At 42.0% G+C, this 17,869-nt stretch overlaps 1 protein-coding gene across 1 annotated transcript in view; it reads right to left on the bottom strand.

Annotated features, from left to right (window-relative positions):
* Positions 1-6,771: 6,771 nt before the first annotated feature.
* LOC124256499 overlaps positions 6,772-17,869 on the bottom strand; it is a 29,876-nt gene continuing 18,778 nt past the window's right edge. Inside the window, 3 exon segments of the mRNA XM_046690491.1 lie at positions 6,772-7,463; positions 10,474-10,657; positions 12,575-12,684. Of these exon segments, the coding sequence (XP_046546447.1) occupies positions 7,380-7,463; positions 10,474-10,657; positions 12,575-12,684 (378 nt within the window). The 3' untranslated portion in view covers positions 6,772-7,379.

Here is a 17,869-nt window from a genome sequence, read left to right as displayed (position 1 = left end):
ACTCCCTATTTCTGTATATCAGTTTTCAGGTAAACATTCTTCAACAATCTTCTCAGTTCTTTGGAAATGGAGTATGGCTGTGATAGCTTGAAGGTAAATACTTAGATGATAGGTTCATAATTTATACAGGTGTGGTGGGGTAGCCTAGTGGTTAAAGCGTTCACCCATGACGACGAACACCTGGGTTCGATTCCCAACACGTGTGCAGTGTGTGAAGCCCATTTTTGGTGTCCCCAGCCATGATATTGCGAAGTGCTAAATGTGGCATAAAACTAAACCCACTCATAATTTATACCATTTATGGGATGATCTTAAACTTTCAAAGAAACTGAAAAAATGTTAATAAACCGGTACAAATAAAACAACTGAACCAACTATCACTTTGCAAGAAATCAGGATGAGGATCGTCATTGAATAAAAATAAAAAGAACACTTTTAAGAACAGATCGTTTCTATGGTTGGAATAACTGGGGATAATAGAACGCTAACCAAATGCCACTTTAGTATGTTGTCATGTAATTGATTAGTGGAAGGGAGCAACTGGGAATACTTATTACACAAACTACACTGTTAGTTCTGAATATTGTCATGAGATCAGTTGACTGGAATAGTGTGGGAGAAACACGAAAGTTGTCCAGCCTTTGATGATTGGAAGGAAGGGCAGTGAGCAACGCTCAAGTGAACTCTGTGTTTGTTATGGAAATGATATTGTATCTCTGGTTTTCATTTGAAGTGGTGATTTTTTATGAGTATGATGTTGATGTTGATTTCATCTGGAAATGCTCTTCATTTTGCATTTATGCCTCTGTATATTGTTGTGAAATTTTCACAACGTAGGAGCTTGTTATTTCAGAGTGGGAAATAAATGGATTTCAATACCATCACTTTGTTATATTGCCATAATTTTTTGTTGGAGTGTGAGTGAGTGAGTGAGTGAGTTTATTTTTATGTCGCTTTTAGCAACATTCCAGCAATATCACTGCAGGGGACACCAGAAATGGGCTTCACACATTGTGCCCATGTGAGGAATCGAACTCAGTGTTACAGGCCAAACCTTCCCCGGGTCCTTCAGCGTGACGAGGGAACGCTTTAACCACTTGGCTACCCGGTACCCCACCGCCATATTTGTTTTGTTTGATCGTGCAGTGACTCTGGCGGGGATTCTGTGTGTTAATTAATGCCACACTCAGCAATATTCAAGCTATATGTAAGCAGTCTGTAAATGCTCAAATCTGGACTAGACAATCTGCTATTTGACATCAAGCACATTTGTCTTTGATGTCATACATCAACAGAGTCAGCAAGCCTGACCATCCGATCCTGATAATCATCTCTTACAACAAACATGGATTCCTGAAGACCAAGCCTAACCTGACCTTCACCTTTCTTAGGCACCATGACAAGTATGAATTGCTGAACCCGATCTCCACAAGTTTAGTGAGCGAGTATGGTCTTATGCCGCTTTTAGCAATATTCCAGCAATGTCATGGTTGGGGACACCAGAAATGGGCTTCACACATTCTACCCATGTGGGGAATCGAACCTGGGTCTTTGGCGTGATGAGCAAACGATTTAACCACTAGGCTCCTCCTCAACAGGTTTAGGACTCCAGGGCAGATTACAGGTCAAACAGCTTATGCTTGTCAAAGAGGCAAGGAAGTGGCTCAATGGTTAGCTTGATTGTATGTCATCATTCCTGATGTTGTGGTCTGATGCTCAGTGTGTGCTCCATTGAACAAGGGGCGGTGGGGTAGCCTAGTGGTTAAAGCGTTGGCTTGTCACGCTGAAGACCCGGGTTCGAATCCCCACAAATGTACAACAATGTACGAAGCCCATTTCTGGTGTCCCCCGCCGTGATGTTGCTGGAATATTGCTAAAAGCGTGTAAAAACCAAACTCAGTCAGTCAGTCTGTCCATTGAGCAAACAAAACAAAGGTATAAATGGGGATTGGTACATTGAGAGGTGCCTTCTCTGACAGCCTGTGACTGATCCAGCTACAGCTCTGTTGCTTCAGTCAGCAGTATTCCAGCTATATCATGGTTGCCTGTAGATGGCCAAATCATGGTCAGGCAATCCAGTTGATATCATGATCCTATGCTATTAGGATATGAGTGAGTGAGTTTAGTTTACGCAGCACTCAGCAATATTCCAGCTATATGGCGGCAGTCTGTAAATAATCGAGTCTGGACCAGACAATCCAGTGATCAACAGCATGAGCATCGATCTATGCAACTGGGATACGATGACATGTGTCAACCAAGTCAGCGAGCCTGACCAACTGATCCCGTTAGTCACCTCTTACGACAAGCATGGGTTACTGAAGATCAATTCTAACCCGGATCTTCACGGGTCGCTATTAGGATATGGTGACATGCAATCAACATGGTGTTTGTCGGCAGCTAATGTGTAACTGAACTATTTCTGTTTGCTAATTGTTTAAAGCCATACTCTGCTATTTTCCAGCTGTATGAGTGAGTGAGTTTAATTTTACGCCACACTCGGCAATACTCCAGCTATATGGCCGTGGTCTGTAGATAATCAGCTTTGAACCAGACAATCCAGTGATCAACATCATGAGCATCTATCTACACAATTTGGATACAATGATGTGTCAACCAAGTGAGCAAGCTTGACCACCCAATCCTGTTACTCGCCTCTTACAACAAGCATGGGTTGCTGAAAACATGCAATGTAAACAGGGCTACTGTGTTTTCAACATCTCATGTGAAACCTCCAAGCAGAGGTGAGGTGAGGTGAAATTGGGTTTAACGTCGTGCTTGAGAATATTTCACTCATATGCGTATGTGCGGCTGTTTGTACCAGCCAAGACTGAAGCTGGTTTTATAGTGCTAGCCCACTGAGATACCATGCTGCAGTGAAGCATGAATACCCCACTCAGACACATTATACTGACTCCGAGCTGACCAGTCCTTGTTGTACCCATTAATGCTGAGCACCAGACAGGTACCCAACAAGTACCATATTTTACCGTCTTTTGGTATGACGCGGTCGGGGATCGACCCCGCGACCTTCCGCTCTCCGGGCGAAGGCTCTAACCACTACACCACGGAGGCGGTCACCTCCAAGCAGAACAGGCCAATGGTAAGTGTGAGAGATACCTATTTCCTACAGAATTCTGGTCACCATCATACCATCCGGGGCCTATTCTGAAATATTCATGCTGTTGCATGGATTTGTCTGTAGTTCATGTTTGCTTTTTTATTGTGACTGTTCAATGTTGCAAATATTCCAGAAAATAGGGGCTGTGGGGTAGTGTCGTGTCTTCACCATAATCGACCATAGTCGATGACAGAACAATGTACATTGACGTGACAGCAGACATGTTTATTCCAAGGGGTTACATGCAGGGGGGCCCCCAAGGGACGTCACTCTGGTTGGTAACTTCTGTCACAGTGACGAGGCTTACGGAGTTGTCTCCCTTATACCGTTGCTAGTAAAGTCTTAAGTGTCCATAAACTACAGGTAGCCTAGTGGTTAAAGTGTCCATCGTCAAGCTAAGGACCCAGGTTCAATTCCCCACAGGGGTACAATGTGTGAAGCCCATTTCCGGTGTCCCCTGCCGCGATATTGCTGGAATATTGCTTAAAGTGGCGTAAAATTATACTCACTCACTCACTCCAGAAAATAGGGCAAGCAGACCATAGCAGGTCTGTTTCGGTTTGAAAGTCAGTTGAAATAATAACAAAATAAACTCCATATCTAAAAGGTTTAATGAAAAAAGACATAGTATACTATGTTACAAGTAGACAGTTGTACATGAAATCCACCCCTACAACACTAACGCACTTCATCTCGAAAAATTTAACTTGAATGAGAAACTTCCCAACATGAATATCTGACAGCATTTCCAAAGAAATACCTTGTGAAGCCTGAACAAACTATAACCGCCTTAATGATGGTGGAGTCTTGACCCAAGCAGATGTCTGCTTTATAAAACAATTCAGCTACAAGTCCTTACAAACTCAATTTCGAATGCAAATGCCTTTCAGAACGTGGTCAAATGTAACCTGTCCTATTTGGGACAGCACTTTGGTTTTAGTGTACAGATTGTAGTGACCACATGATGAGTATGGCACAGAGAAACCATGAAATATAATCAAGGTGACTTGGGATTTAAACCCAAGATGATGGCACAGATGGAATTTGTTTTCCCGCATCAAGAAATGAAATACAGAGAGGAAATCAGCTGATTAAGTACGATGATAAAGTCACAATACAGTTTTCAACTTAAACATTTAACAAAGTAGATTGTATAAATTATTAAAATGATGTATATGAATAATGTATAAATTACTAAAATGATGTATATGAATAATGACAGCGTCATGTTCTACAATTCAACCCCCAAAATATGTAGAAGCTGATTCATCTGAACCATCTTTGGATATATATTAAAAACCTATTAAAAACAATGTTATTATTCTATAAACAATATTATTATATTATTATTATAAAAGTGTAAATATTGCCACCCAAAACAGCAAAAAGCAATAAAAATCCAATTTTTTGATATACAGGCTCTATAAACAATATTATATTATTATTATTATAAAAGTGTAAACACTATTGCCACCCAAAACAAGTCATGATTGAATTTATCAATAAAATCCAAGAAATCACTTCATTCATCCTTTAAAGATGTGGTTCAAAGTCCCTCATGAACTATACAGGCTTAACTCTCATTAACTATTAAACTTGTCCTGTTCAGTAAATGGTGTACAGATATCAGCTTATATATACCAGCAACAGATATAAACATTTTAGCCCACTAGTCCTTATAATAAAACCAATATCTTATGGTCAAACCCTTAGAAATGTGAAATGTGTAGTCCTTATGATACCTAACAACTGGACAGCTTGACAAGGACAAGATTAGTGCCAATTTGTTGCCATTTCTCATGTGTAATTAACACATACATAAACAATGCTTATAATGAACACACACACATGCAACGAATTGACAGGCAAAACAAACTGCTGTATATTTTAGGTGAGGTGAGGTGAAATTGGGTTTATCGTCATGCTTGAGAATATTTCGCTCATATGGCGACGTGCATGCGTGTGTATGTGTATGTGCGGCTGCTTGTACTAGCCCAGACTGGTTTTATAGTGCTAGCCCACTGAGATACCATGCCGCAGTGAAGCATGAATATCCCACTCAGACACATTATACTGACTCCGAGCCGACCAGTCCTTGTTGTACCCATTAACGCCGATCGCCAGGCAGGGACCAACAAGTACCATATTTTAACCTTTTTGGTATAACGCGGTCGGGGATTGAACCCGCGACCTTCCGCTCTCCGGGCGGACGCTCTAACCACTACACCACGGAGGCGGTTCGTATATTTTAGTCAAAATGCATATAACAAACAGAAGTTATAACATTTAAATTAAGTGGGTCTTTGAGATTGTTATCAGCATAGTTTACTATAGATATAACCTCACCTAAACAGCACTGTTGTTTTACTGCTGGCTTACATTCTTATTGCCAAACTCTTGTGGTGTAAGCAACCAATTTAATGAACATCAGATATGTTACACTGAAACCATCTCATCCTGCAGTTGTGTGCTTCCTACTTCAGAGTAAAAGAGTCTAAACAGTTTATTGGAGAAATGATCTACATAATTAGGATACAATGACATGTATCTACCAATTCAGCATTTCTGGGTCCCGTTTCACAAAGCAATTGTAGCCCTACGACTGTCATAATTCTATGTTAAAGTACGATCACCTTAGCGGTACGATCGCTTTGTGAAACAGGGCCCTGACCACCAAACTCCTTTAGATGTGTCTTGCAACAAGCTTGAGTTGCTGAAGACCAATTATACCCAAGGGCCCCATTTCACAAAGCTATCATAGCGCTATGACTGTCGTATCTTCTATACTGTAACACAGATTTACGCAGTCGTAGCGCTACCATAGCTTTGTGAAACAAGGCCCAGATCCACACGTAGGTACGATGACAGCCCCTCAGCCAAGTCACCAAGCTTGACCATCTCTGGCACCCATTCCTACCAGCATAGGTTGCTTGGGACCTGGGTGTGCCATTGTGCAAAGCAGTCTAAGCCTTAAGGTGATCTTAAGTCCCATACCTTAACATAAACTTACGACATTCGTAGTGCAGTGTGTCGTACAACAACAACCCGTCCTACCCACCTGTGAGATAAATGACTGACTGACTGAGTTTAGTTTTACGCCGCTTTTAGCAATATTCCAGCAATATCACGGCGGGGGACACCAGAAATGGGCTTAACACATTGTGCCCATGTGGGGAATCGAACCGGGTCTTGGCGTGTGAGCTTTAACCACTAAATGAATACACAATATGGTACAGGCATTACTCTTCTTAATTACTTCTACAACAAAAGTAACAGTGAGTGAGAACGTGAGTAAAATTACATGGAACAGTATTTCATTGGAATCTCTGCACATCTGCTTGATGGAGGAGGAAAACATGAAATGAGGTGTTAGATCTTACAAGCACAAGGGACGACCGACCTGAAAACAAAACAAACAAATGTTGGAACCCAACACCACTCAGATTTCTACAATATAACACTACACAGCAAACTACACATCTTCAACAACTAATGGCCATATAAGGTTACCGTAAATGCTACAAAGTACCTACCAGACAGACCTAGACAAGGATCACATCTGGGTATGAGTAAACATGCACATGTAAACTCCCTGTTATGCCAAACCAACACAATAATGCCTTATGGTTGTCATGATGAAAGGATGCATCTGAAGAAAACATTCAGAGTTCATTTCAGCATGATTGTACCCGTTCTGAATAAAAATAGAATTTTAAATCCAGAAAACAAGAAACTAAATAGGCTTGGTTTGATATCTGTTAATCACAAAACTGACACAACACTACTGACTTAAATACATTCTCCACATGAAACATGAAACGTATTGAGTGGCAGTTTCAGGTTGTATTCAGTGCCTTACAAAAACTGACATACCATATTTCCCCTAATAAGCCAAGTCTCTAATAAGCGCCAGCCTCCAATAAGCGTGTTCAAGAAATAAGCACCAGGTGTGCCACATGTTTACAATGGTGTTTCAAATAATATACCAATGGAGAATCTATATTTATTCCATTGAAACATTAAGCACTGGGTCTTGAGAGTTTCTGAATTAATAAGCGCGCGGTCACTTATTAGAGGAATACGACAGTCCATTCTTGGAATATTTGCACGATACTCCCTCATCAGAAAATTATTTTGACAAATGTATGTTTGTGTTGGTCTATGATTGCCGGCTGCATTGCTGCTTGTTGGAGTAAGGTCACACAGAGTGTTAATAAAGCAGTTCCTGCACAGGACAGTACCTGCAGACATCGGCTGTTTAATCAAAAGCGTAATCTTTGACATCCAGCAGTTTCTTCTTTATGATGCAGTCATACAAATACTCTTCCTTCACAATGGGAACCTGCAACACATACAGAGAAATATGTTACATACAAACACAGTAACACAAACCTGAATTAAGATTTCTTTTTCATCCACGGGTGTGAAAAATAATCTCTGCAGCCTTTATGCGGTACAACGACCAGTTCCTTGAAGTGAGTGTGGCAGTGAGTGAGTATGGTTTTACACCACTTTTAGCAATATTCCAGCAATATCATGGCAGGGACACCAGAACTCACTCACTCACATGTAATTGTAATCCATAATTCTTATAAAACCTCACTGAAACAATCTTGTGTTTGTGGCTGCAGTCGGCAAGTCACATGACGAGTGAACACTTTAACCACTAGGCTAACCCACCGCCCCAACAAGCAACAAAGAAGACCCTTCCGGCGTTGTCTACACACTCAATGCGAATGTCGTGACTCATACGTGGGTGAAACGTCCCGACCCTAAACACGAGAATCAACGACATCTGTGCAATAAAAGACTCCAAATCAGCCATTTCTGACTACACCCAAGCCCATCCAAATCATACCATTCTGTGGACCAACATCAACACCCTAGAAGCACACCGGTCAGACAACGAGATAAGAAAAATCTTAGAGGCAATAAACATCAAATGACTCAACCCAACAATGAAGACAAGGTTACTACATCCCTACATCTTACCGTCATCTAATCAAGGCCAATCAAGAATAACACTTCCCTACCCTTTGTCCATCTGGCTTCATACCATCACCCGGGCGGTGGATTAGCCTAGTGGTTAATGTTCGTAGTCACTAAGACTGACATGCCGAAGACCAATATTCCAACAATGGGCAAATGTTGAAGTACCCATTGGGTGGTGTCCCTCACATGGGCACGTGATATTGCTGGAATATTGCTAAAATATTGCTAAAAGCGGTAAAAACTAAACTCACTCACTCATACCATTATCTATTATCACAACTAGCGTCTATAATGTCATCACAACGTACATCAACCTCTTCAATTGTATAAACCCAAATACCCTTCGTGTATATATTCTCCTTGTGCATAAAGTTGTGCACCACTTGCTTGATAGCGGTGTTAGCATCTACACCAAAATGTCACATCCATGCAATAAAGAAGTTGTCTATCTATACTGAGTCAAAAGAAACTTCACTTTCTTTCTTCAGGGCACTATAAAAAGAACAAAGAGATGGTAAGATGGCTAAATTGTTATTTTTTCATTGCTGAGATCTGTGTGATGTACTTTCGATACACTGACAGTGCCATAATCAGTTCCATTAGGCTACAATGCCGTTCTTAAACATGGGCATACAGAATGTCAAGTCACAAGAATAAAAATCGCGAAATGTCTCAGTTCAATATCGTTGTATTCACCACTGCCAAACACCGTCTCCTCATCGACTGCCTGATGCTTGTGAACACGTGGTGGGGATTCTCGCCATTGCTCTTGCAAGGCAGCCAAGTACCTGCAAATTCTGAGGTTGGTTCCTAAGGCCACGGCCTTCTCCCAAGTGCATCCAAAGCGTGCTCTCCATTGGATTAAGGTCAGGACCTCGAAGGAAATTTCGTGGGTCAACATCGCAGTATCGCGCGCCGAGAGCATTATCATGCTGGAACTGTAGATCTGGGCCATGAGCAGCCATGAAAGGAACGAGTTCAGGGTGAGCACCTGGTCGCTGCGTAAGCAGCAGCTGTGAGGTTTCCACAGATGACCAGAAGTCGGAACGGTTGTTCCCACAGAAAGCACCCCACACCATGCAATTTCCCCAAATCTGTCGACTTCCTGTACACAACATTGGGCATACCGTTCCGCGGCGCCGTCTCCAGACTCTATGCCTGCCGTCCAGCGAATCTGAGGGTAAACCTGATTCATCGCTAAAGATGACTCGATTCCAGTCTCTCTGGGTCCATCGGAGGTGACGCTGGGCCCACAGCAGACGTTGACGTTGATGAAACGGCCAATATTAGCCCACGATATGGGCGCCGAGGGAATGGAGATTGGCAGCCCACAACTGATTTCGAATGGTCTGTGAAGACAGTCGACCTCTAAACATCTCAGCCCTGGTTCGTGTGGCGGCAGAAATCTGTCACATAGGTGATGCAGAAAGATTTGATGGTCTTCTGCTCGCGGCGCCACACGTGGACGGCACCCATCTTGGCGATCAGAAGTGGTGCCAGTTTGTTGTAGACAACCTCGCCAAGTCATACATAGTATGGCGGCTGCATTCCATTGCCTTTGGCGACATCAATAACTGATCTTCCTGCTTGCAACATGCCAACGCACGCTCACATTGCACATTTGACAATCGTGGGATTTCAAAGTACCATTAGAACTGTGGTTTAAAAGTGTTTTTCAATTCTTGAGGCCAAAGCAAACATGTATATGAAGCAAACTTCGATGCAAAGATCACGTGATCGACTGCACATGCAAAACCGGATTTGGCACTAACATCATTTGCACGCACCGAATGGATGGGCTTGAGTGGGTTTTGCTAACGCTTTTCTAGAGTCGAAAGATAGGGATCCCATTTCGGATACATAGATGTATCATCAGAGACCAATTATTCATTATTTTTCAAATTACATTTTGTGAAGTTTCTTTTTTGACTCAGTATATAAAATAAAGAGTTCCTCATCATCATACCAGCTTCTACAGTCTGTTTGATTTCATTTTGAGACCGATGAATATCTTACTGACACAAAATCTTATAACTGCAACAAAACAAAATTTTGAACAATCCCATGAAATCGACATAACAACTCTGATGATTTGTCTCATAATTTTGGAATTAAAAAAAAAAAATTATTCATTATTTAGCTAGTCACAGCAGCTGATACCGCACAAAAACTTGCATTATAACAAGAGAATTGGGACAGTTGTCTTGAAAAAAGGTTGGCATCACAGCAAGTTTTGACTTACATCCAGGGAATTTCAATGAGTGGAAATCTGTTCTAAAAAGTTATCTTGCTATAATCACAGGCATTACAAAACCAGGGTGCACTGTATTTCAGTAACCATGACAACCTGCAGTACTCACCTTCTTTGACTCTGCCTTCTTCACTTTAGTGGTCTTGGCAGAGAACTCTGTTTCTCCAGCCACAAGTAGCGTCATGTTTCCGATGGAGCCCAAGCCAGCTTTATGTTTGGCTACCAGAGCGCGTATGTTAGCCTGGGTGTCACACAAGGTGCCGGATATCAGGATGTTGTGGGATTTGAAACGACTGGAAAAAACCGGAAGAGTTTGATCATATCAGCCAGGCTGAGGACAATCTTAACTATTGAATAAAACACTCAGATGACATTTACTGCTTCATATTGGTGTAGGGCAGATTTGTGATTGCGTGGTTAATATATTTTGTAATGTGGCAGTGCTATTTGTTGTGTACCAAAATTCAAAGTGTTAACATTGTATATGTAGAGGGACAGTGGTGTGTCATATTTGGACTTGTGAGGCGAGGTGAGGGGCATGTAATAATGTATATGTACAAAATGTACTAGAATCGGTACTTTACTGAGAAAGTGTAATCCCAAACATTTGTTACATTTGACCACTTTCTAAATGTAACTGTGTATTCATGATACATATGTGTTTTGAGTTTTTATTAAGAAGGAATGGATGCGACACATGCCAAAAGTTTGTCAACTTTCTCAACTTGGCCTCAATAACGTGTGATGTTTCGGTATTTCAAGCGAGTCGCATTGAGCGAGCTGGAAACGTAAGGCACTAGAACTTATCATGCAAACGCAACCCATGTTATTTTTAGACGTGCTAGGCGGAAGTGATTTTTGTCGTCTGCTTTAGACGTCTGATCGCGGTAGGCACAATGGGTCATAGGGATAAAAATCTGTCAATCTGTGTGAAAACAAGCATCGTATCGCTAACTGAGATGGATTAAAACAGTCAGTGTTGGATATATATTTATATCATGACAGTGAAAATATAAATAACTCTGCTCGAAGCGGAAGACTGAAAGTCATTGGGATTTGTGGCCAGACAACATTATCAAGGATTGTTAAGAAAGGAAGGCGTAAACGTTTGTCTGACATTACTAGTGAATATAATACTTCAGTACCTGTACCTGCTTCAACTAGATCCATTCAGCGTGAATTACACCGTTTGGGCTATGATCGGAGGATTGTTTGTTAAAGCTAGGAATTTGTGAGGTAAATCGGAAAAAGCGTCTCCAATGCTGTAGAGGAAAATTACACTGGAATGTTGACCACCACTGGCGAAAAGTAATATTCAGTGATGAAATGACAATAGTTATCAAGCCAGATGGAAAATCAAAGTCTGGAGAAAAAAGTCTGAAAGCAGGCTTGGCCAGTACCTTGGTTACTTAGCAGACAAACCTGGTCACACTTTAAAGTTAATGATGTGGGGCTGCATAACGTACTATGGGACCGGTGCTTTAAAGTTTGTGGCTGGCAACATGAACAGTCAGAAGTATATTGACGGACTTGACAGGTGTTTGTGGCCAGTGATAACCAAACACTTCACCAATAAACAATGGATGTTCATGGATGACAATGCCACAATTCACCACTCTGCTGCTACAGAAACCTGGAAGCGAACAAAGGAAATTGCCCATTTTCCCCATTAAAGTCCAGATTTAAATCCAATTGAAAATGTGTGGCTTGTCCTGGAGAACACTGTGAAAAAACCCATTGCAAACGTGAGGACCACTGATGACCTCAAGGAGTGGCTTACGACTGCTTGGGAAAAACTGCCGATTGCATACATCCATTCGCTTTATTCTTCTCTTCCACGTCGCTGTCGACAAGTTCTAATATCAAAGGGTCACATCACCAAGTATTAACTTTATTGGACTACTGTAAGGTAAGATATTAATATTTAAAATTGGACTTAGCACTTAGGAGACGGCGCCATTTTGATAAAGTTGACAAACTTTTGGCATGTGAGTGTAGTTCTCTCTACTGTGATTCCCATTGAAGTGTGAACATTGAAACTAATTGAATTAAAGCAATTAAATAGGGTTTAAGTAATATTTCTGTATTCAAACCAAGTCATCATGCTCTATGCAGGGGATCTGTCAGATTGCATTCATGCAGTATCAGACCTTTGCCTAAAGGTTAATTCAGAAATGCAAATTAGCCAAGGGAATTTGGGTCTGGAATACCTTGATGCTTTCATTCCAGATGCTTTATAATACTTCTCTGTGACATCTTCTTCTTCATCTTCTTCTTCTTCTTCTTCTTCTTCTGCGTCACCGGTGACAGTGGACGACCCCTGAAAACACAGAGAAGCTAGACCTAAACACATGCAGAGAATCTTGACCCACATAGACATATATATATAGACAGACTCTCAACCCATGTAGATGTAGAGAATCTTCACCCATGTAGATGTGGAGAATCTTCACCCATGTAGATGTGGAGAATCTCCACCCATGTAGATGTAGAGAATCTCCACCCATGTAGATGCACAGAATCTCCACCCATGTAGATGCAAAGAATCTCCACCCATGTAGATGCAGAGAATCTCCACCCATATAGATGAAGAGAATCTCCACCCATGTAGATGCAGAGAATCTTCACCCATATAGAGAATCTCCACCCATATAGATGAAGAGAATCTTCACCCATGTAGATGTAGAGAATCTTCACCCATGTAGATGTAGAGAATCTCCACCCATGTAGATGCAGAGAATCTCCACCCATGTAGATGTAGAGAATCTCCACCCATGTAGATGCAGAGAATCTCCACCCATGTAGATGCAAAGAATCTCCACCCATGTAGATGCAGAGAATCTCCACCCATATAGATGAAGAGAATCTCCACCCATCTAGATGTAGAGAATCTTCACCAGAATCTTCACCTATATAGATGAAGAGAATCTCCACCCATGTAGATGCAGAGAATCTTCACCCATGTAGATGTAGAGAATCTCCACCCATGTATATGCAGAAAATCTCCACCCATGTAGATGTAGAGAATCTTCACCCATATAGAGAATCTCCACCTATATAGATGCAGAGAATCTCCACCCATGTAGATGCAGAGAATCTTCACCCATATAGAGAATCTCCACCCATATAGAAGAAGAGAATCTCCACCCATGTAGATTTAGAGAATCTCCACCCATATAGATGTAGAGAATCTCCACCCATGTAGATGCAGAGAATCTCCACCCATGTAGATGTAGAGAATTTCCACCCATGTAGATGCAGAGAATCTCCACCCATGTAGAGAATCTCCACCCATATAGATGCAGAGAATCTCCACCCATGTAGATGTAGAGAATCTCCACCCATATAGAATCTTGACCCACATAGACATATATATAGACAGACTCTCCACCCATAAAGATGAAGAGAATCTTCACCCATGTAGATGTAGAGAATCTTCACCCATGTAGATGTGGAGAATCTTCACCCATGTAGATGTGGAGAATCTCCACCCATGTAGATGTAGAGAATCTCCACCCATGTAGATGCACAGAATCTCCACCCATGTAGATGCAAAGAATCTCCACCCATGTAGATGCAGAGAATCTCCACCTATATAGATGAAGAGAATCTCCACCCATGTAGATGCAGAGAATCTTCACCCATATAGAGAATCTCCACCCATATAGATGAAGAGAATCTCCATCCATGTAGATGTAGAGAATCTTCACCCATGAAGATGTAGAGAATCTTCACCCATGTAGATGCAGAGAATCTCCACCCATGTAGATGTAGAGAATCTCCACCCATGTAGATGCAGAGAATCTCCACCCATGTAGATGCAAAGAATCTCCACCCATGCAGATGCAGAGAATCTCCACCCATATAGATGAAGAGAATCTCCACCCATGTAGATGTAGAGAATCTTCACCAGAATCTTCCACCTATATATGATGAGAAATCTCCACCCATGTAGATGCAGAGAATCTTCACCCATGTAGAGAATCTCCACCCATATAGATGAAGAGAATCTCCACCCATATAGATGCACAGAATCTCCACCCATGTAGATGCAGAGAATCTCCACCCATGTAGATGCAGAGAATCTCCACCCATGTAGAGAATCTCCACCCATATAGATGAAGAGAATCTTCACCCATGTAGATGTAGAGAATCTCCACCCATGTATATGCAGAAAATCTCCACCCATGTAGATGTAGAGAATCTTCACCCATATAGAGAATCTCCACCTATATAGATGCAGAGAATCTCCACCCATGTAGATGCAGAGAATCTTCACCCATATAGAGAATCTCCACCCATATAGAAGAAGAAAATCTTCACCCATGTAGATGTAGAGAATCTTCACCCATGAAGATGTGGAGAATCTCCACCCATGTAGATGTAGAGAATCTCCACCCATGTACATGTAGAGAATCTCCACCCATGTAGATGCAGAGAATCTCCACCCATGTAGATGCAAAGAAACTCCACCCATGTAGATGCAGAGAATCTCCACCCATATAGATGAAGAGAATCTCCACCCATGTAGATGTAGAGAATCTTCACCAGAATCTTCACCCATATAGATGAAGAGAATCTCCACCCATGTAGATGCAGAGAATCTCCACCCATGTAGATGCACAGAATCTTCACCCATATAGATAATCTCCACCCATATAGATGAAGAGAATCTTCACCCATGTAGATGTAGAGAATCTCCACCCATGTAGATGCAGAGAATCTCCACCCATGTAGATGCAGAGAATCTTCACCCATATAGAGAATCTCCACCCATATAGATGCAGAGAATCTCCACCCATGTAGATGCAGAGAATCTCCACCCATATAGATGCAGAGAATCTCCACCCATATAGATGCAGAGAATCTCCACCCATGTAGAGAATCTCCACCCATATAGATGCAGAGAATCTCCACCCATGTAGATTTAGAGAATCTCCACCCATATAGATGCAGAGAATCTCCACCCATGTAGATGCAGAGAATCTCCACCCATGTAGAGAATCTCCACCCATATAGATGCAGAGAATCTCCACCCATGTAGATGTAGAGAATCTCCACCCATATAGAATCTTGACCCACATAGACATATATATAGACAGACTCTCCACCCATAAAGATGAAGAGAATCTTCACCCATGTAGATGTAGAGAATCTTCACCCATGTAGATGTGGAGAATCTTCACCCATGTAGATGTGGAGAATCTCCACCCATGTAGATGTAGAGAATCTCCACCCATGTAGATGCAGAGAATCTCCACCCATGTAGATGCAAAGAATCTCCACCCATGTAGATGCAGAGAATCTCCACCCATATAGATGCAGAGAATCTCCACCCATGTAGATGCAGAGAATCTTCACCCATATAGAGAATCTCCACCCATATAGATGAAGAGAATCTCCACCCATGTAGATGTAGAGAATCTTCACCCATGAAGATGTAGAGAATCTTCACCCATGTAGATGCAGAGAATCTCCACCCATGTAGATGTAGAGAATCTCCACCCATGTAGATGCAGAGAATCTCCACCCATGTAGATGCAGAGAATCTCCACCCATGTAGATGCAGAGAATCTCCACCCATATAGATGAAGAGAATCTCCACCCATGTAGATGTAGAGAATCTTCACCAGAATCTTCACCTATATAGATGAAGAGAATCTCCACCCATGTAGATGCAGAGAATCTTCACCCATGTAGAGAATCTCCACCCATATAGATGAAGAGAATCTCCACCCATATAGATGCACAGAATCTCCACCCATGTAGATGCAGAGAATCTCCACCCATGTAGATGCAGAGAATCTCCACCCATGTAGAGAATCTCCACCCATATAGATGAAGAGAATCTTCACCCATGTAGATGTAGAGAATCTCCACCCATGTATATGCAGAAAATCTCCACCCATGTAGATGTAGAGAATCTTCACCCATATAGAGAATCTCCACCTATATAGATGCAGAGAATCTCCACCCATGTAGATGCAGAGAATCTTCACCCATATATAGAGAATCTCCACCCATATAGAAGAAGAGAATCTTCACCCATGTAGATGTAGAGAATCTTCACCCATGAAGATGTGGAGAATCTCCACCCATGTAGATGTAGAGAATCTCCACCCATGTAGATGTAGAGAATCTCCACCCATGTAGATGCAGAGAATCTCCACCCATGTAGATGCAGAGAATCTCCACCCATGTGTAGATGCAGAGAATCTCCACCCATGTAGATGCAGAGAATCTCCACCCATGTAGATGTAGAGAATCTTCACCAGAATCTTCACCCATATAGATGAAGAGAATCTCCACCCATGTAGATGCAGAGAATCTCCACCCATGTAGATGCACAGAATCTTCACCCATATAGATAATCTCCACCCATATAGATGAAGAGAATCTTCACCCATGTAGATGTAGAGAATCTCCACCCATGTAGATGCAGAGAATCTCCACCCATGTAGATGCAGAGAATCTTCACCCATATAGAGAATCTCCACCCATATAGATGCAGAGAATCTCCACCCATGTAGATGTAGAGAATCTCCACCCATATAGATGAAGAGAATCTTCACCCATGTAGATGCAGAGAATCTTCACCCATATAGAGAATCTCCACCCATGTAGATGCAGAAAATCTCCACCCATGTAGATGCAGAGAATCTCCACCCATATAGATGCAGAGAATCTCCACCCATGTAGATGCAGAGAATCTCCACCCATATAGATGCACAGAATCTCCACCCATGTAGATGCAGAGAATCTCCACCCATATAGATGCAGAGAATCTCCACCCATGTAGATGCAGAGAATCTCCACCCATATAGATGCAGAGAATCTCCACCCATGTAGATGCAGAGAATCTCCACCCATGTAGATGTAGAGAATCTCCACCCATGTAGATGCAGAGAATCTCCACCCATGTAGATGAAGAATCTCCACCCATATAGATGCAGAGAATCTCCACCCATGTAGATGCAGAGAATCTCCACCCATATAGATGCAGAGAATCTCCACCCATGTAGATGCAGAGAATCTCCACCCATATAGAGAATCTCCACCCATATAGATGAAGAGAATCTCCACCCATGTAGATGTAGAGAATCTCCACCCATGTAGATGCAGAGAATCTCCACCCATATAGATGCAGAGAATCTCCACCCATATAGATGCACAGAATCTCCACCCATGTAGAGAATCTCCACCCATATAGATGCAGAGAATCTCCACCCATGTAGATTTAGAGAATCTCCACCCATATAGATGCAGAGAATCTCCACCCATGTAGATGCAGAGAATCTCCACCCATGTAGATGTAGAGAATCTCCACCCATGTAGATGCAGAGAATCTCCACCCATGTAGATGTAGAGAATCTCCACCCATATAGATGCAGAGAATCTCCACCCATGTAGATGTAGAGAATCTCCACCCATATAGATGCAGAGAATCTCCACCCATGTAGATGCAGAGAATCTCCACCCATATAGATGCAGAATCTCCACCCATA

This window comes from Haliotis rubra, unplaced genomic scaffold (genome assembly GCF_003918875.1).
Source record: "Haliotis rubra isolate DU_JTF1 unplaced genomic scaffold, ASM391887v1 Scf1162, whole genome shotgun sequence".
NCBI classification, from domain to species: Eukaryota; Metazoa; Mollusca; class Gastropoda; order Lepetellida; family Haliotidae; genus Haliotis; species Haliotis rubra.
The sequence above is the reverse complement of the archived record's forward strand: the minus strand, read 5'-3'. Positions and strand labels throughout refer to the sequence as shown.